This window comes from Centruroides vittatus, unplaced genomic scaffold, assembly GCF_030686945.1.
Source record: "Centruroides vittatus isolate TY-2023 unplaced genomic scaffold, ASM3068694v2 contig_1427, whole genome shotgun sequence".
NCBI lineage: Eukaryota > Metazoa > Arthropoda > Arachnida > Scorpiones > Buthidae > Centruroides > Centruroides vittatus.
Window position 1 is genome coordinate 1,639,645 of NW_027120893.1, and position 21,510 is coordinate 1,661,154.

Consider the following 21,510-nt stretch of genomic DNA (forward strand, 5'->3'; position numbering starts at 1 on the left):
CTATGAACCTTTTACAATTAAAAATTTATTGGAAATAAATACTTTTGAAGCATTTACACTTCATCTAAAACGAAACAGAATAAAAAGCTGATAAACAGTTGTTATTCCAGAAATATATTTTTTTAAACCATAATACAATACAATAACCATTTTAACAAAGAAATTATGTTAAAATAATTACCGTATTGCATGTTATTTAACAAATTTTATAAACAATCTGAAGCAGAAGTGCTTTGAAAGATTTAGTGGAATAAATGAAGTAAATTTTAAGACTTTTTTTAACTGTAAGCTGACTTATTTCTGTTGTTTAAATTTTTACTTAACAAAGTCAATAACATGCCTAATTATAGTGTCTAATATCTAATTGGGCTGCAATTTGAAAAAATTGTAGACCTATAAATTCCCACTGTTGTCTGTCCGTCCATCCTTCCTTAATCTTGAGAACAGGACTTGACAGATGAAAGTCGAGATCAGATATGGAAAGTTTAGAGGCAGGAGGCCCTGAATAACTATATACAAACTTCCACTGCAAACCAAAAGTCGTGTTATTTCAATTAAAAATTTTTCCCCTAAAAGGAGTTAGATACTGTAGATCGGTTGTTCTCGATCTTTTTGAAGTCGGGGAACACTAAACTTTGACATCTTTTTCCGTGGAACGCTTACGATACGTCGGCTTTAAAGCAGGATGGCAAACCTTTATGAAATCAAGACCACTCGGTCTAGTAGATGACGACATTGGCATTTGCCGATTACATACCATACAAAATATTATTTTACATTGTATTGATATTTCTTTTGCAACAATTTTTAATTGTATATTTGATTTTTCGTGAAACACTTGAAGTGGCTTCGCAGAGCACCCATGTTCCACGGACCACAGCTGTAGATGACCAGTATCATTGTGCTAGCAGGAAAGTATGATGTACGGGAGCTACTAATTTGAGGTGGAAAGCATATATTTTAAATTAAATAAATTAAAAATATGATTAAAAACTGCAGTCCAGCATTGTGACAACGTCACAATAAATAATTGTTCAGAGGTATTGTTTTTTACTTTATAAAGTATTTTGTGACATCCATTAATCACCAGTTTGTCTATTTAAAAAAAATACTTTTCTTATTCATATGAGTAATTTAAAATGAGAAAATTAATAATAAATAAATAAGACTTTATTGCTCCTTCTTTTTGTGTATATCAAGAATAATATTTAACAGTTTGATGGTTGTTATTGTTATAATGAAAATAGTAATTACAATTACTAATGTCTTGTGTTCAGCACAGCCAACAGGAACTTTAATAGAAATTGTCAGATTCTGAAAGCAAAAAACAAAGAAATTAAAAACTATATATTTATATTATTAAATAATATTCAACAATATTATACTCAACCTTATTCAAATGCACGATTAAAATAATTAATTTCCTTAAATATTAGAGTATGCAATAAATTTATTACTTAATTGAAGTTTTTAACAAGATTTTTGCACTGTAGTTAGGTTACAAGAATTAATTTTAGCTATTGCAATAGTCATGAACTAAAATGAAGTCAATACAGATAAGAAAAAGGAAGAGAAGTCTCAAATTAAGTAAAAATATGTATTGTATTTAGTTGAATGTAAGAGAGACCTTAATTTCTACATGTTCACCAATGGATTCTTTTTTTTAAACTAGACAACTCTAGACAAATTTGTCAACAGAATCAGTTCTGTTGATGTAAATTTGTTCAGTATTTATTGTAAGTAAAGTTATATATCATTGTCTTCTTTAATATCAAGGTAAGAAACCTCTTCACTTTTTGTGTTGGGTTCTCCTGAATCAACACTGGATTCAATGTTCACATCTTTCCACATACAATCATCCCTGGCACCATTTTAAAATATTGGAAATGCAGCATTTTTTGTTAGAATGTTGCATGACTTTCTGGGATTTTCATCTAAATACTTACAATGTTACAGCAACAGACTAGTGTGAGCTAAGCTGGCCTCTTAAATATTTGCTTTTACAAATATTGGTCTAATAAAATCTTTAAAATGAGGCAATGGAATAAATGACTTCTAGTTACAAAGAAATAAGATGCATGACACTAGAGATTGCTAATTATGACATATTATATCAAATCTAAGATACAATCTATGTTCAAAAATATTAAAACCTGGGGAAAAAAATGCATCTTACACTCAAGTAAAAATGACAGACTGCACTTAAACCTGAACATTGTTATTGTTAGAAGATAGACATTGGTTTTACTACATGGTTCATTGTAAGAAATATTCCAATGGAAGCACTCCTTGTGATAAACTATTTAGTAAATCAATACAGAATATACTAGTATGGTAGAGTCAAAAATAAATGAACTTTTTAACTTTCACAATAACATAATAAATATTTATAGATGATCATATTAAAAATAAGAACCTTCAGCTTCACACTTCTGTCAAGATTTGTAACATTTATTAAAACAGTATGGCAGCCATTTATATTATCTCCCTGAGTGCATTTATCCCAACAGTTTCACCTTGTCATAATACTTTTTAATGCAAAAGACCTGGTGAATTACAAATTCGTTCCTGATGACAAATCCACTAAGATGGTATTCTACATTGACTTTTTTGTTGCCATCTTAACACAATAAGATGAAAACAGTCCCATCTCTAGCAAGCAAAAAGTTGGATTCTCTGTCATGACAATGTCCTGTTGTAAAATGCTCTATTAGTTAGTGAATATTTGGCAAAACATCAAATATCTTTTCAGTCCTTCCACAGCACCCTTATTCATCAGACTCTTGTAGATTTTTCATGTTTTTACCAAACTAAAAACTGTATTGAAAGATAGCAGATGCAAACCAGCAGAAGTGGAAAATGCTCTGATGATTGCATTCGAGGAGGGAATGAAGAACAGACTGCAACACTATTTTAATAAGTGGTATAAACATTGACAGAAATATGAAAATGCAGAATGTGCTTATTTTGACAGTGGTCTTTTGTACTTGTATTGTTAATATAATAAAAGTTGTTAAAGTTCAGTTCATTCTAGATTCTATCATATATAAAATAATTTCAAACTTTTAATAAAATATTTGATTTGTTTTAATGGAATTGATATATAATTTATTAAACTTATGCTAGTATCATCAAACATTATTTTAAACATTTTTTTAATAAAAATAGTTAACAGCAATTTAAGTTAACAGAGTAAGAATTTAATAGAGTTTTTAATAGAGTAAGAATTCTTTTTATATGATTAAATAAAATACATTTATTATTTTGAAATACATTTTACTTAATCTAACTACTATGATTTGTGAAAATTCTCACAAAAAATTTAATAAATAATAATCTTCACAATTTTAAGATGACAAACAAGTTTATTTCAAAATTAAATAATTTCAAGCAATTAAAATAAACATTCTAATGAAATTCTTATACAGTACAAGACCAGATATCTGGCAAGCTTGAAACTGAAAGTGGTCGAAATTTCCAGTTTTCTGGACATAGGCTAAATATATAGTTAAAAATAAATTAAAGCATGAAACTATATTTAACAGATACAAATTAACACACTTCTAAAGCATGGTCTATTCCAACAAATAAACACTTAACTGTGAGAGGATTACCTGCACAAAACAGCAGTCACACTGGAACTTGTGTCATGTGATGCATAAGCCACAGAAAAAAAAAAGGGCCATATGGCAAACTACAGCTTTAAGGTAGATATTTGGTCTGTTACTGTATATTATTGAAATGCTTCATTTTTTTTTCATTTTCATTTATGATATATTTTGTTTATTTTCAAGAAAATACCATTATACCAGAATAAAATTTGTTTTCCACAGAATTTAAAAGTTTAGATTGTTAAAATAATTGCTGCTATTAAGAATACTGAAATAAACTCTCATACACTTTTAGTTAACACACACACAGATGCAAAAATATATATTATTTGCATATGCCAAAAATATTTTATTAAATATATCATTTGTTTTATTTATCATTAATACATTTGAAACTTTCATTAAAAAAATATTACAGCCTTTAAAGAATAGTACAGGTTATTTGAAAAAAATGTCTTTCTCATCAGATGGATAAAATAAATTGTTATGCATTGAAAATTCTTCATAATACTTAGAAAATATTCAGATCTAATTCAAGTAATGTTGCTCTAAAAATTATTCCTGAAAATGTGTTAGACGTAGTAAAATTAAAACATCTAAAATCTAACTGTTTCACTGATTTTTAACATTTGTAAACATACTGAACTTAATCTGCTTGCAGGAAATGTTTCTCATTATCAATGATAAAATCTTATTTGTTTTATTTAAGAATTTATTCAGATCCTTAATATGAAACTTAAAGTACTATATAAAAATTTTGGCTGTGTGTATAACTGTTAATTATAAAACACACAAAAGTTACAACTAATTTTAATCATTAACATTTTTATATAATATATATACTATAGTGGCATGCGGTGACATTTGACGATAGGGAAGCTGTACCGGCCCTGGATGGAATCATTGGTAGAGTTATACAATATTTTGGTGTGTAGCATCCATGAGCTAAACCGCGTGAAGTTGGTGCTCTGTAAAGCACATGCACGAATGTACATAATCTGGCTGCTTTACATGATTCAAATATTTTCACTGTGGAAGCTATCCTGTATTCGACAATACAGCGCTTCTATTGGGAATAAGTATATACGAACTTCTATTCAAATATATAATAGCAATCTTATCGTTTTTTTTCACATGTAGTATAGAAATCTGTAATAAGATGCATAATGTGGTTATAATAAAATATTAATTTTAATTAATTCAAAGTACATTAAAATATGAAAATAATCACACAATATGTATTTATATTTTAGAAAATACAAGGAAAGCAGTGCTTCCACAGCTTCAATGGATGGCATGCCACTTTATACTATATATGTACATATTAGGGTTTCTCAAATGGGAACTCGGGATCCCGGCTGTTTTTTTAACCCAGGAAATATCCCGGGAAATCCAGAAAATTTCTTAAAAGTTCATTTTTTTCTTATTTTGTGTTAAGGTTGAGAAAATTTTGCAAATAGAAAGTATAATTATCTCATAAACTGTCAGAATACACTTGTATTTATTAATTTTAAGCCTGCTTATTCGTTTTTTAATTTTTGCTTGTTATGACATCTCACAGATGTCATAACAATCTGTGAGATATATCAATAATCAATATGTATTTGTGGCAGGACTCCAAAAATTCTTTACTTGTCAGAACCTATATCATCTTGAATAATTGTGCCAATGCTGTCTTAATTTTAACTATGCCCAGTAGCTTCAATAACTGCATTATGCCAGGTTGTGCAAATTGGGCAAGGATAGAAATGAGTATGAAGTGTGCAAGCATGAAGTTATTCTTCATAAACCTGATTATTAAAGCCAAACGAACTGCTGAATTATCAGGCTATAAGCTTGATACCGCTATTAAAGCAGCCGAGGTAAATAAATCAAGGATAGTTGAGAACAAAAAAAGCACTGCAACACATCTTGAAAACAAACTAGAAATCTTTAATGCTATGGGTGAAAAAAACACGTAATATTTTATTATAACTGCATTACGTATCTTTTACAAATTTCTATACTACATGTGAAAAAAATGATAAAATTGCTATTGTATATTCAAATAATTCGGTGGCGAAAGGAATGTCGAAACCAGGTCAGTTTCCAATCAGCCAGATTATATAGGCATTGGCACATGCGGTTTACAGAGCACCAACCTCACCCGGTTTAGCTGGTAGAAGCAACACACACGTAAAGCATCCAATTTTATATCCTGGACCGGTTCTGAGCTGTTATCCATCTGCCTGTCAACTTCCAAGCAGCCAGATTATAGGCATTGGCGCATGCGCTTTACAGAGCACCAACCTCACCCGGTTTAGCTGGTAGAAGCAACACACGCATAAAGCATCCAATTTTATATCCTGGAGCAGTTCTGGACTGTTAGCCGCCTGCTAGATATTCGGCCACCCTTGCCCAATTATGTGAATCATGAGCAGACTAGATCAACGGCGGGCAACCCCCGACCCATGGGCCAGCTATGGCTCGCAAAAAGTTTCTATCCGGCCTGCGAGATTTTTAATAAATTATTAAATTAAAAAAATAACTATTAATTAGTTATTTTTCCAATTCTTTGTAATTTTCGAAAACGATAAGAGAAATAAATGTAGTAATTAACTTTTTATTTATTTATTTCATATTTGCAGACTAAAAAATTTACAAGTCACAAGAAGGTGTCAATTAACTACTACGGCACGGAAAAAAACGTAAAATTTATTCTGGCCCATGTTATAAAAAAGGTTGCCCACCCTAGACTAGATTTATAACTTAACCCAACTGATAGGAGTTTACTGGCATGTTTTTATGATAGTTCTGTATAGTTGACAGGAGTTTAAAAAAAAAACTCCATTAAAATATTTGATATATTTATTCTGCGTTTATTCTGCTCTCCCATCTTATATTACTTATGGATTTCAATGTTAAACCGGTGATATTACGATTTAGTATGTCCCATCTGTAAGGGGATGGAGAAAAAACGTGTACAATTCTAATACAGTGTTAAAAAATTAACTGTTACTTTGGCAGCATCATTTACAACCAAATTTAATGAATGAAACATACGATGGTACAAAAAAAAGCTCTATAATTTATTTTCCTTAAATTTACGATTTATATATCCATTGTCATAAAAATTTGTCTTTCCACTGTTTTCCCAAGACTACAGATATTCAAGTACAAACTAACTGGTTTTGACTTATTTCTACTTAAGAAGTAATTAAATAATTAAGAAATTAGGGAATGGGGATATAAATAAAACCCTGTTGAAAGAGCCAGAATTTTACTTAAACAAAAGCTTAACCCAACTAATCACTCGCTCAGTACAGTGGGGAACTGATTTCCGTGTACACCTGGTATTAAAATGAATTAGTTAGAAAACAAATGACTATTAAGTTTAACATAGTTAGATTTTTACAGCTATGGCGAGAAATGTTTAAAATTTACAACAGCCCTGTGGCGTCCTTTGAGATATACTAGTGATGTGACAAAAGAGGCATTTGACATTGACCGGTATCGGCACCCTCGAGATTTGGCAGCCCGTGTGCATGCACGCACCGCACACCTACCAGGACATCTCTGATTCCATTCATTAGCCACTCATAGGGAGCTATTTCACTAAGTGGATTGTTTTAAGATTTAAAAAGTAAAGAATATTTTGTTATTTTTATGTACGTTTCTTCACAAAGTTATATTTAATTATAAGTTTCTTTAAAAGTATATGCATACAATTGAAGAATTACAAGAACTAGGTATGTATATTCATCACACATTTTGTTTTACCAAGTAAGTTTTTTTTATAATTTTAATTTTAGCCCTTATATCATGGCTAGTGATTAAAAAATTTATTTAAAAAAGTTTGGGCTCAAAACCATATAATGAAAAAGAAAACATTATTAAAAGAGAAAGACCAATGCCTAAATTAAATATAAATACGTCAACAAAAAAATTTCGACATTTTGACGATAAAATTTATGACGAATGACAATTCTTTCATAAAATTGAAGCAATTTGGAAATCAAAATAGAATAGAATTTAACATTGGTAGACAATATAAAATAAATATTGAAAATTATAACAAGATAATTATGATTAATAGATATATCTAAATTAATAGATGTTATATGTTTTTTCTCAAAGCGAGAATTGGCATTTAGAGGGCATAGGAAATTTATTGAACCTAATAAGAAAGTTCAATATAATTACCTCTGTTATTTATTAAGTACATCAGATAATCTATTAAAAATACATTTAAAGAAATATACGGTTTTTACTGGCTTATCAAACAAACGAATACGAATGGGCCCTGACGCGCAATTAATTGATTGCCCATGTAAGTCGGCTTCTTACAGAAACACAGCTTCCCTATCATCAAATGTCACAACACGCCACTGGTAAATTATCTTCCTAGTTAGAAGTTTGATCTAAGTTCTTTTTTTTTTTTCAACTCAATACAAAGGCATTTTTTTTGCAAGCAGTTTCCAACAAACTTTAATAAATTTTTTCTATTTGTGAAAATTTCTACGTAATTCAAAGGTAATTTTAATATATATTTTACACAGCATTATTAATATTATGATTTTGGAGGTAGCAGAATGTATTAAATTACTTTTGAAAATGAAAAATAATTATATCATTCAATTTCAAGATATTTTTTATATTTTAAAAATAATTAATTATATCCTGGGATTCTGAGAAAAAAGTGACCTGTTTCCCGGGATCCCGGGACAAGCAAAATACTGGGAAATGAGAAAAGTGAAAAGTGAGTTTTATTCGCTTAGCGAAATTTACCCATACAACCAAAAGCAAAAAGCGATTGCAAATTTTAAGGAGCCAATCATTTGCAAGCAAGAGAAAACGTCATCTTAAAAAACAAAATGGCCACTTCTGATATTCCATCATTAACCACGTTTGTTTATTTATCAAGAAAGAAAGAAAACAATGCTGGGTGAGAGAAATATTAAAAATCCGTAATTACAACATTTACTCTATTGCGTGAGAAAGTTTCTGTAGCCATCTTGAAAACAACATGAACCATGTGACAACTAGCAGGAATACGAGTGGTGGCGAAATTTTTTCGCTAGAAAACAGTTCAACAGTTCTGAACTTTGAAGCAATTCACGAAACGATAAAATTCGCTGGAAACGATGTCATGTCTGACGTGTTATTCGCTTTTGCCAGCAAATTGCACTCAGTGTGAACTAAGCTAAACCCTAGTACATAGTACTACCTAGTACTAATTACATTTTTATTAGATATATTACATTGTTTTTTATTAATAAACTGTTTAAAAGGTTGCAATTTAATTTTTGGTTACATCATGAAAAGTTTTATTTCAGCTTGAATTTCAATTTAAATGACAACAATGATTATACTAACATAGTTAAGACCACGAAATTGAAAACTGTACCTTTTTAACCTTAAGAGGAATCCACTTACAAATTTCAATAGAATTTCCAAAGCAAGGAAAATTTAACCCTTCTAAAGATCCTTCTGCAAATTAAAAAATTCATTAATTAATTTTCAAGATTTAATTTTGATTACTTTTCCTTAATAAATTTAAAATAATTTTAAAAGTTAACTATCACTGTAAAATATAGTTAAAATTACATAGTAACAACATATAAAAATACCTTAAAAAATAACTATTACTGCCCAAATTAACAAAAAATAATGAAATTTAAATTTAATATGCTAAAATTTACAAATTCAATTTGATTAACCATTAAATTTCTTTTCATGTGAATTAGATGTTAATGAATTTAGTACAAAACTAAAGTTATTAAAGAGTTTGCAAATGTGAATTCATATATTTAAATATATTTTTACAAATATACTTACAGTCAATTCCATTTAATTGGGCCACTGGTTAATTGGGGCAGCCACTTTTTTGGGCCAAATCTCAAAGAACAGAAACCAAACTAATAAACTAATACATTATTTAAACATTCAATTGGGACAACTTTTCACTTACTTGGGACAGTAGCAGAAAAGGAATTTAGCAATTTTGATATATTTTAGAGCGTTTTTGAAAATACACTAATGTCATGTAGGTCTAATGGTTGGTGGAGACAAAGCAATTTTGTCTTTTGCTTGGGCAGTTCAGTTTTTCTGGAGGGGGTCAGCATAGCAAGACATATTGTACCAGGATCCCATCTGAGGCAGACTTGAATGCAAGCTACTGATCTTGCTCCGGACTGGACCATCGTTAGGCTGGATGATCCCCTTTAAAAGGGAAGGAATGAGGACCCCTGGACAATTTTTTAAGGACTCTCAATCAAGTTGGAAGACGGCTAGCGTTGTGGAAGCCCTTACAAAGTGTTATGTGCATGATTATGTCTAGACTCAGACAGCAGCCTTCCAATCATTGGGACAAGCATCCAGAGCTGGCAGGTTCAATGGACGCTCCTGCCAAAGTGGCCCATCTCCAAGTAAAGGAAACTCTTATAGAATCTTTGCAACCTGGGTTACTCATGACTATAAATGGTTTTTGTGGTTTTCCTCAATTTCTATAAAAGTTCACTTTCCTTTCTTCAGATTAGATTGATGGAATAAGACAAGGTAACATCTGGGCAATCTACCAAGGGAGTGCTTCGCAGGAGAGCTTTCTAAGGGAAATAGTCCCTATTTAGATGTTAAGCACATGAAGAAAACCTGGAAAACTCCATATGGCCAGCCCATTAGTCAGGTACAAGTCCAATGACCAACTATCAGTGTTTAGTGGTTTTATGCAGTGTTTAGTTGTTTCATTAAGCATCAATAGTTAACTATCACTTCCCAGGCATCGTTATCGTAACAAAATTAATATTTTATTTTAAAATATTCACTAATGTTTATTTAATAATAAATGATGCTTTTAGCCCACAACTTTAAATTAGACGGAGTTAGATAGCCTAATAAATAGGATTTAACAATTTGGAGAGCTTATCACACTAAGGCAGACAGAAAAAAAGACCAGATCTTTTACAAAAAAAGTTAGTCTTTAATAATCACTTTCAAATTTAGAGTAAGGATGCATTTCAGGTACAAGGACCCCTCATCAGTTTACAAACACATAGTGTTATAATTATATGTTGGTGCTAACAGTTAACCAATACAAAGGAATTTTTGATATATACAGTGCATTGTATTTACGATTTTTAATACAACCCATAAACTAAATAACTAAAACTATTGAATATAAAATTAATTTACATAATAATGTGATATATCACATTATTTGGGACCAGTAAATGTCTTATTTTCTCCCACATTTTCTGAATTCTGGTAGACGGTTCCACTATTAATAATAAAATATTGTTAAGTATATTAAAAACTAAAAGGGAGGGAAACTAACAATGAACTTACTATTATTAAAATAATTGGTTTCCAGACCTTAAACAACAGGTCGTTGTACCCGAAATGCATCCTTACCTAAATTTGAAAGTGATTTTTAAAGACTAACTTTTTTGTAAAAGATCTAGTCCTTCTTTCTGTCGGCCTTGGTGTGATAAGCCCTCCAAACTGTTAAATCCTATTTATTAGGCTATCTAACTCTATCTAATTTAATGTTTATTTGATAAAAAAGTGAATAATTTTTATTTTAAAGAACACATATTTGCTTCTGAAATGAACTATTCAATGCAGTAAGTGGTAGTGATGTGAAATAATTTTGAGAACTTTATATCATTTTTTTTTATATTTAACTTTAATGCATTACATTTTTTTGTTATGGCTGTGAATTAATTAATAAAAATATCACCCATACTGGAATTAAAAGTCAATTATAAAATTCTAAAAATATATTATTGTGAAAAGACACAGAATAATTGATAGCTGATAGTGCTGCCTCTAGCAGAGAGCAAAAGAAGTAATTATTATTGTTTTTCTCTCAAATTAATAAAAAGTAAGAGTCAAGGCAAGAATCTTAAATCATATGCTGTTTAACAATTTGTAAATTGTAAAGAACTGTGCTGTAGTTTATTATTACAAATACCAAAACACAGATACTCACAAATTCATAACACTTACAATATTTGATAATGGATTATTTGAATATGGATGTTAGGCTTTTCCTTGGTATAAAATTCATATTTTATATCAATTTGGAAGGGGAAAGTGTTTTAGATGGTTTACAATTAATAAATTATGTAAATTAAACAAAATAAATAAAAATATATTAACTTAACCAGTGTCTAAACATTTTTAAAATAACTTACGAAAATTTTCCCTTGCAAGATAAAGCAATGGTTGCGGCAATTGTACGTTTTTATAATAATCTTCACTTTCATTATAACAATTTTGAATTCTCTGATATCTCAAATGTATTGGCAATGTAAAAACAAATTTATTTTCCATTATAGGAACATAAATAAAAACTTCCAATGGAGATGATCTATAAGTAGGTTCTTCAATATTAACTGTATCATTGATTAAAATCTGGAAAAAAAATTATATAAATATATCTATCATGTACAGATAATTAGGTTGCAAAAAATAACAATTTAGAAACTAACCTTTTCAAGTAATTTTGAATGTATTTCATAAGGATCAATAAATACATCATTTGGAAATTTTTCAATTATTAATACATAATTTTTTATTAAGTCTTTTTCTTCCTTGTTAAATGTTACAATCCCTTCAATTGTTATTTCTCTGCAAAAAAATATCAAACATAATAAATAGTTATAGAATTTAAAAATTATAACTGAATAAATAACTTTGACTTTCAATGTTAAATGGATAGCATCGAAATTCAGTTATTTTTTCGGTTATATCTTGTTTGATATGGTGCCTACTTTAATAAATAAAACATCCACAAAACCTTTGTATCTCTAGTTGAAAACTTTTTTTTATTAGTGACTAATGTTTTCGATCTTAAACAGATCTTCCTTGGGTCCGAATACACAATCGAATTAGAATGCGAAATAGAACATACTAGTTTAATTTTTAAAAATTGTTTAAATTTCTCAAAAATATTTTTAAAGAATTTTAGTTGTTAAGTGACATAAAATTTCAATAATTTCTAAAATTTGAAGATAAAACATATTCAAATTTTGGTTAATGTTACTTATGGTAGCGAACATGGCGGCTCGTCTCTGAAACAGTGGGGATGCAAGTTCTAACCTAACCTAACCTATTCTAATAAATTACCATAATTATTGCCAACCAAATGATTAGAATAGGGGTAATTTATTAGAATAGGTTAGGTTAGAACGTACATACCCACTGTTTCAGAGACGAGCTGCCATGTTTGCTACCATAGGTAACATTAACCCAAATTTTTATCAAATCTACACAGCAGTGTTGCTTGATGATAATTTGTATCTAAAATGAAATCAATATTTCCCATTCTTGCTTTAAGAATTGTTGCTAATAGCACTTTTCTATAAACTATTTATAAACAACTTTAAAGTACATCTATGGGACTTCTTTGTATTCAGCTTATTTTTTATTTTTTCTCCTCCTGAACACTTTTGACTGTTAATCATCTACTTCATTCAAATTTTCTAATTCTTTTCTTCAAAGACAAACCTTGCTGAACTTTTATGATTCTTTTTGTAAAATATGCACTGTAACAGATGTTTCAGTTATGTACAGTAAATGTTACATTCAGTGTTCAGATAATTAAGAAAAATTGTAAACTTTTTTCAAAAATAACAAAATCACCTAAAAAATGTCAGTTTTAAAAAGAATCAAGTAAAAACAACCGAGATTCAAGAGAAACGGTTAAATCTGTCTATCTCAAATCTCACGGAAATGAGAAAAAAATTCAAGATAGACGGATTCCAAGATATAGAGGTGCCTACACAGTAAACAGTAATAGGGTTGATTAGATGTATGGTATTTTATTAATACAATAACAAACACAGTACATACCTGTATTAGGTATAAATAAAACATTTTTTACTTATCTTAATGGAAATAGTTTGTCAATAGTTTCTAATGTCTGACTTTCTTCAACCAATAAGATGCACACCAAACTTGTAGTCAGTGGCCAATTAGATAAAACCATTAAACATTAGTAGTTGGTTGTGGGTTCACACCTTGCCAATGGGCTGGCCACATGGATTTTCTGGATTTTATTCACGTTTCTAACATCTAATTAGGTGCCCATTTTCCATAGAAAATCCTCCTGGGAGGCATCCCCTCGATAGCTCACCCATGTGTTGCATTGTCATAAATCAATAAACCAAACCAATTTGAAATTTGAAATTTTAAAGTTACAATCCTTTTGACTTTTAAAGGTCAAAGGTCAAAATAATAAAATATTTAAAAAAGTTTTGATTTATTGATATTCTCAAAGTTTTTCAAATTTCTATAACTATTAGGACTAGAGAAATAGCCCTTTCTAGAACACACTGTAATATATAAATATATATAAATTTATACATATTAATTATACAGATAAAGTTTCTTTTATAAACAGCTGAGAGGAACTTTTAAAAAATGGAACCAATTTTTGGGTGTGTCTAATCAAATCAGGAAAACTTGAGTGGAATATCTTGTAAAGAATTGCTCCTGGATATGGTTTTACTTGTATTCGGATGTTCATTTAAATATTGTTTGTATAATTCCAATCTTAGCAGGGTGTCAATACTGCTTGGCAGAGAATACAGAATATAATCTAATTTTTTATCTGAGATGGTCAATGATCATGAATCAATATTTAAAATTCAAAATCAACAATCAGTCTTAAACTAAGCAATATGCATTAGTATACTTAAATAAAATGATTGTTAAATGCATAATTTAATTTATTCTTAATTATGGATTATAAATATGAATGTCTAGAGAATTTTATGCTGTTTAGCCAGAGGAAAGAACATTGGCCGCAATCAGCAGACTCGACAGTCGTAACTGAGCAAATCGGTAGCCGTAACATAGCAACCCAGATCTGCCGAACGACGAGTGATGTATGCGTCGGAACAAAAAGCCTCATTAGTCAGTTTCAGGTAGCAATAGATAGTGTAGTTACCAAATGTAACATCAAAACACTAAACATGTTCCGAAAGAATGCTACCGTGGAGGGCATTCGGCAGAAAAATACTCAGCAGCTCCAAAACTGTCGAGTCTGCCAAATGCAGCCATTGTTAAGCATCACATATCTCTGACATTAGGTTACAGGATAAGAAAAATATGGTACACATAGAGACACTAAACAAGTAGAGAAAAGATATTTTAAAAATATAGGTGATCAGAACTATTATTTTAAAACTGGAATAAAAATATAATGAATAATAAATATAGTTTATATCTAACTTATACAATAAATTAGCAATATTTGATAGAAAATAAGTCCTATCATAGATAAATATGGATAAATATTCTATTGTAGCAAAATTTTCAAAAATATCATAAGTAAAATAAGACATTGATAGAACACTAATAAATTATTATATTTTCCATCACTTCCAGTTATTTTGACTGTAATAGCAAAACTATAATTGGAAATATTAACAATGATATCATCTCCAAATGGAATTAAGATATCAGACACATCAACATAATTTGAATAGCAGTTAATGTTACCTTGGGTAACCAAAATGGCGGCTCGTCCCCAATTCCAGCAAGGAAACAGTGGGACGCACATTCTAACCTAACCTAACCTATTCTAATAAATTACCATAATTATTAGCAACCAAATTATTAGAATAGGTTAGGTTAGGTTAGGTTAGAACGTGCGTCCCACTGTTTCCTTGCTGGAATTAGAGACGAGCCGCCATCTTGGCTACCTAAGGTAACATTAACCTAAAAATTTTATATCCTTTTTATAAAGTTTCTGATTCAAATTTCCTGATTGTTCATGGAACACTTGAGTCGTTAAGTTACCTCTCCTAAAAGAAAATATATAATTAGTTAAACATTTAGAGTTGACAAACCAATACAAACCTATGAAAACCACTTCGGTGAATCGATCTATTTATATTTACAATATCCTGACATAGTTCGTGTTTTACTTTATTAAAGCACAACACAACAATAAAAAACCATTTCCACATGTCTGATTAAACAAATTATTGGAAATATAGTTCAAATTACTTTTAATATTTTGTCAAAACTACAGTAAATTAAAATGTCATTCCGTTGTTTATTTCATGTGTCATGTCGAAAAGTCACGTGCTCCATACTAGTGTGTTTCGCTCCCTATATAATATGGAGACGTCGGAATTCTATCTTTCATCCCGACTGTTCGAACATACGTACTGCAACACAGGATTAAATGCCGATAATCACTTCCTACATATTCTAGTTATTCTCGAGATATCACATGTTCATATTGTTCAGGTGTTTTGGATATTTTCCTCCAGACGTAGCGCCACCTATGGACTGCTTTGTATATACATTTTTTAAAATTTTAAAGCAAAAAAATTAAAAGCTATTATAGTTTTTAGTATTATTTATGTAATTATTTTACTAAAATTATATATATAATTAATTATTTATTTATTATTAAAATACTATAGTTTTTAAACTAGTGTATGTTATACGACGGCCGGATCGCCGATCGGTCAAGGTGGCTGCCTACCGCTCTGAGGGACCCGTAATCGAATCCGGTCCGGTCGAAAAATTCCCAGGAATTTTTCGGAGAATGGTCATCCCAAATATATCGGACCCCATCCTTTACCGCCCGGCCGCCCATTATGGGCTTAGTACGAAACAGAGAGAAAAGAGTTTTTTAAAAAGGCTGTTTTGAACTTTTTCTATTTTGTCGGCAGTAGGCCGGATGGCCGAGCGGTCAAGCTGGCAGCCTATCGCTCTGGGGGACCCGGGATCGAATCCGAACGGGTCGAATAATCCCCAGGAATTTTTCGGGGGTGGTCCGTTCGGATATGTCGGGCCCCGTCCCTCACCACCCGGTCGCCCCATTGTGGGCCTGGCCAAACCCATAATGGGCCTTTTAAAAGAGGCCCTCTTAGTGCCCACAGGGCGGAAAGAGTTTTAAAAAAAAGAGGGCCTCTTTTTAAACCCAAAATGTGACATCCGGTGGTGAGGGACAGGCACTATATATACTGGCGGACTACGCCCGAAAAATTTCTTTGAGTTTTTCGACCCCGTCCGGATGTAATGTCGGGCATCCAGAGCGGTAAGTTAATTCCTTAACCGCTCTGCCATTCGACAGTCTTATAGATAAAGTTATTTTTTGAAACGAATTTAACAGTAGCTGATGTAATTAAGGTGTCAACTTGCCGCTCTGAGAATTCGAGATCGAATCCGCAACCCCGGGAATTGCTTATGGCTGTTGGTCCCGAATATGTCGGGCTTTGTCCCTTGATATTATAATTATCATAATAGGCGTGTTTTGCCGAACTCATCACAGAACAAAAAAAAATACTCTCTTAGTCAGTGATAGATTAACTACCACCCGAAATCTTAGGTTGGGTTTTAGTAAGACTCCACTTGAACTTACCCCTGTCTCACGCTTTGATGAATAGAATGAAGTTATATTAAATTTCGTGAAATAACATATCGTTTTAATAACATATCATTTAAACCATTTGTTTTCTTGTTTTTTTGTTCTCCTGCGCCCTTTCCTTCGGGCCCCTAGGCATCAACTCAGACTAGTAGGTAATCTACCACTGTTCTTGGGTCTTCGAGGCTGAAAGATTGAAAAATAATAGATATTTTGAAATTGCGTAATTAGAATCTTACTGTTTTAAAGTGGGTATATCGCAAATATTGATCAAAGACACGTGCCATTTGAATTCGTATTTAAAAGTAACGAAATTTTCTGTACAACAATTTTTTATATTATGCATTATGATAGATGAAATGTATGTACTATTATTTCATATTTGAATTGCCTAGTTGCAAAATGTACTACTATAGACGTTTGCCCATAATTGAGTTATAGGTGGTTTTGAAATCTCTGTCAAGATGTGTACAATGTGGCCTGGTTTCCAAATGCCCACTATTTTTTTACGTAATTTAAACCGAGAAACTGAATCATGTATAAATAAAAATTACGTTTTTCTGTTTGCAAATCGAACCACGTAAACAATCCAATCAGTTTGATGCGGTGTACTGCACTTAAACTTGAAGTAGATTATACTGAAAATTTGTTTGCAAAGCACCGTGTACCATAACATTTGGCAACTGTCCGAAATTTACATAAATCTTGCTGCCAAACTGCATCACCTGACAAAACAAACACATTGTTCCTACGAATCTAATGGTTCCATTTTATCGATTATACCTCAGTATAATGTTCGCATCGATATAGGTAAACACCAATTTAACCAATCATTTTAGTTTCCATAATTTTGGCGCGAGAAGTTCTCGGCCTTTTTCTCAAAATGACAAAAAAACCACGCGATACGTTTTGCAACCTACACGCTTACACTCTATTTTGTTATGAACCGGATGTTAATTGAATTCTTTTAATCATAGAAAAATACGAAAGTATTCAAAATTAACCATGAATTATAAAATATAATAATCAATTTTGCTACGAACCAGCATATTTTCTTTAGTTCCCGTAATCATGATTATTATACGTGACGGCCGGACTGATGAGCAGTTAGGTTGACAGCCTATCGCTCTAGGGAACTCGGGATTGAATCCAGATGGGTAAATAAAAGAACAGACAGGGATGATTCGTCCAGATTTATCAAGTCCCGTCCCTAACCACACATCTGCCCCATTATGGGCCTACCCGAATCCATAATGGGGTTGCTAAAAGGCCCTCTTAGTGTCCACAACACGGAGAGAGTTAAGAAAAAAAGATATTAACAAGTAAAAAATTGTACAATGTTCTTTGATAGTTTAATATTTTATTTATACTTTTTCTAATGTCTATATGCTTGGAAATTTTTCAATTTGAAACATTAAAACAGTCAAAATAATTTTTTTTTAATCTTAGAACTGGAAAACAATTTATAATTTGTAAAAATAATAAGCAAATATTTTTATAAGAAAATCATTTTTGAAAACGTAATTTGTTACAATTACTTTTGATGCGTGTTTATATTGATGCATGTATTACAGGTTATGTCTTCATTTATCATGTGCATCCATAAATGTTCATGCACGTCTAATTGACTTCTTCCTTTTATATGACGTAAAAATGCGTCACAAATTCCACACTTCCAACCAATCGTAATCTCTTTAATATTTTCGGGATCGATATCTCTAAAAACTTTATATGTAATATATTTTTCGATAATTTCGTCTCCTCGACAAAACAATTGCCTGCATTTTTCACAATGAACAGCTATTAAAGATGAAGCGGGAATCTTGGGATTCATGCAAATCGGTTGTTTCTTGACGACAACGTCTTCTGGTATCTTTTCTAAAGAACACTTTTTGCACTTAAGTTGTTTGGCAATTATGTGTTGTAGCATATGTTTTTCAGTTTTCAGTTTTCTGTCGAATATTTCATCACAAAATTTGCATAAATGTCTGTATATCTCTCTACCATCAAATTTTACTTTGATTCTAGTTCTGTTTTGACTAAACAGTTCCCTAGCATCACAAAATATTTCGCCACATTGTTTACATTGAACAAAGATATTCTCTACACCGTATAACGGTATAAGATTATCTCTTTTTTCTTCTATATCATAGAAAGATACTTGCGCCTTTTCTTCTTTATCTTCAAAATCACTTTCTTTCATTATATTAACTACTTTCTCGATAGTTGTTTTATCGGGTCTTTCTTTTTGATGATAAGCTTCTTCTATTAAATCTGCATTTTTATGTACTACGCTTACTTTACCCGAATTAAGTAGATAGTGGACAAGTTTCCTATATGAAGAACGAGCTTTATTGTATAAATTTTGATTCGATTTGAAATTTTCTTGAATAGAAATTTTGTTCCCTTCGTCCAAATCTAAAACAAAAAATTCTGAATTTTATAATTTTATGTTAAATTGGCATTGCAGATTTATCATGTTCTGATATACAGGGTCGGAAAGAAAGTCACTTAACACCTCTGCTACATATAGAATGTACCCAAAGAATGTATATTGAGAATATCATATAACGTGCATAACTATGTAACCGTTTGAAGTAGGCCAATAAAATCTCTTAATCATCAATTCCTTGAGAAATTCTGACCCTAAATGATGTGTCACATGACTCTCTTCCGATTTACAGTTTCGGAGTTGCATTCAATATGGCCGCCATCAAGATGGCCACCGTGCTTGTAACACACATCAATCTGTTTCCATATATGCGTATTAACTTTGGGTGCCTTCTATATTCTGTAGCAGGGGTGTTAAGTGACTTTCTTTCCCACCCTGTATATAGGACCTACTAAAAGCTTTGAATTATAGTTTGAATTTAATATACAGAGTATGCTAAAAAATATACACATTTTGATTTTTAAAAACTTCTATCTTTATTTTCTTACCGTAATTTCAAATTAACAATTTTCTAATTTGAAATTAATATTATAAAATGAAATTAGAATCTAAATTGTAGAATTGTTAAATTAAAATTAAGAAAATAAACATAGAAGTTATAAATAATTAAAGTGTGTGGAACATCCTGTATGAGATAACCAAGCCTATGCGACATCGAGCGCAAATAACTATTACAGCTGTGAACAAAATGAAATACAAAATTAATGTAATAAATTTAAGAAGATTAATAGTATATAAGCAAAAGGCATGTATTATAAACTTCTCAGAACAAATTAGAAATATGAAATAGACCACGTGAAAACAGAAACGAAAGAAATCAGTCAGCAATAAAGAAGGGTTGGATTGTTTTGGATTAATGAAATAATGCAATCCAACACACGGGCGATCTGCCAAGGAGGATGCACTTTTTTTAGGAAATTGGTTCCTATTTAAATGTTAGACATGTAAATAAAACTCGGAAAACTCCACGTTAGTTGGGTGCGAGCCCGCGACCAACTACCAGTGTTTAGTAGTTTATTCACTCGGTCACTAGTAGGCTCAACAATAAATTAAAGAAGAACGAGTGACACTTCAAACACAAATACAGTATTTTTATACAGAGTGGTTATAATTAAAGTTAGGGCAACTTTAATTATAACCACTCAGTACCGTCTAGAGCCCGTTCTCGTGGCCGTATTTTGATGAAACTTGGTATATATGTTATATGGACCATGGGGAAAAGGAAAATGCAAAAAAATATTTAGTTCGAATTTTTATCACTAGGTGAAAAAATGACGTATGAAGAACAATAAACACAAAATGGAAACACGCAAAAGGTTTTTATTCACAACATTTGTTTAATGTGCAATCCATTTGGATCAATTACATGTTCAAAACGCCTTACAATGCTGTAAGGCGTTTTGAACACGTGACTGATGCAAATGGATTGCATTGTAAGGCGTTTTGAACACGTGACTGATGCAAATGAATTGCATTGTAAGGCGTTTTGAACATGTAATTGATGCAAATGGATTCTTTTTAGTTATAATCAATTGATGTTTCTTAGCGAGGCAATTAATATTTTTGTATCTCCGACTAGCACAGAACATTCCTTTGATTTGAATCTCTCTAAAAGTTACGGATGTATCCTCAGTATTATTCTAAAATAACTAAAAGTATTACAGTGTGATTCATAGGCTTATTCTTAATACTATTCAACTGATATCAGTGCTTAAACTTAAAAGATGGCATTTTCTCCTATTACCGTCTAAAAATTAACAATTTTTTATGAGATATTCTCTACTTCATGATGTTTATTGTAAACAATAAACCTTTTTTCCTTTGTAATACCCAAGCTTTTTGAATAGTTTATATTACAGCTAAATGTATTATGTATTTATTACAATTTGTCTCAAATTTAGTGGTTAATAGACTATTGTATTGATATATTAATTTATAAGAAAAAGATATCGCATACCTTTCGTTTCTTTGGTTTCCATTACGCTTAAAAAATGTTTTCTTTTAAATGCTTAATAAGTATTTTTGAATTTAGCTCAATCCTAAAAATCTTCAGGAAAACAAGAATGGTAAACGACAAA

At 30.8% G+C, this 21,510-nt stretch overlaps 1 protein-coding gene across 1 annotated transcript; it reads right to left on the reverse strand.

Moving 5' to 3' along the window:
* Positions 1–1,148: 1,148 nt before the first annotated feature.
* Positions 1,149–15,868, reverse strand: LOC136968322 (phosphatidylinositol-glycan biosynthesis class X protein-like). Its single transcript, XM_067262324.1, has 5 exons — positions 15,459–15,868; positions 12,083–12,221; positions 11,786–12,005; positions 8,998–9,080; positions 1,149–1,314 (listed from the first exon to the last, which is right to left on the reverse strand). Exons 1-5 carry the CDS (start codon positions 15,566–15,568, stop codon positions 1,171–1,173), a joined length of 696 nt encoding a protein of 231 aa, XP_067118425.1. The 5' UTR covers positions 15,569–15,868; the 3' UTR covers positions 1,149–1,170.
* Between the last annotated feature and the right edge of the window lie 5,642 nt (positions 15,869–21,510).

Bases quoted from the DNA above. Each gene is read 5' to 3' on its own strand.
- LOC136968322 (XM_067262324.1), bottom strand. From the start codon at position 15,568: ATGTGGAAATGGTTTTTTATTGTTGTGTTGTGCTTTAATAAAGTAAAA. The intron at 12,222-15,458 runs GTTTGTATTGGT...ATTTTTTTGCAG, and splicing joins CACCGAAGTGGTTTTCATAG to AGAAATAACAATTGAAGGGA. The intron at 9,081-11,785 runs GTAAGTTATTTT...TTTAATTTGCAG, and splicing joins TCTTGCAAGGGAAAATTTTC to AAGGATCTTTAGAAGGGTTA.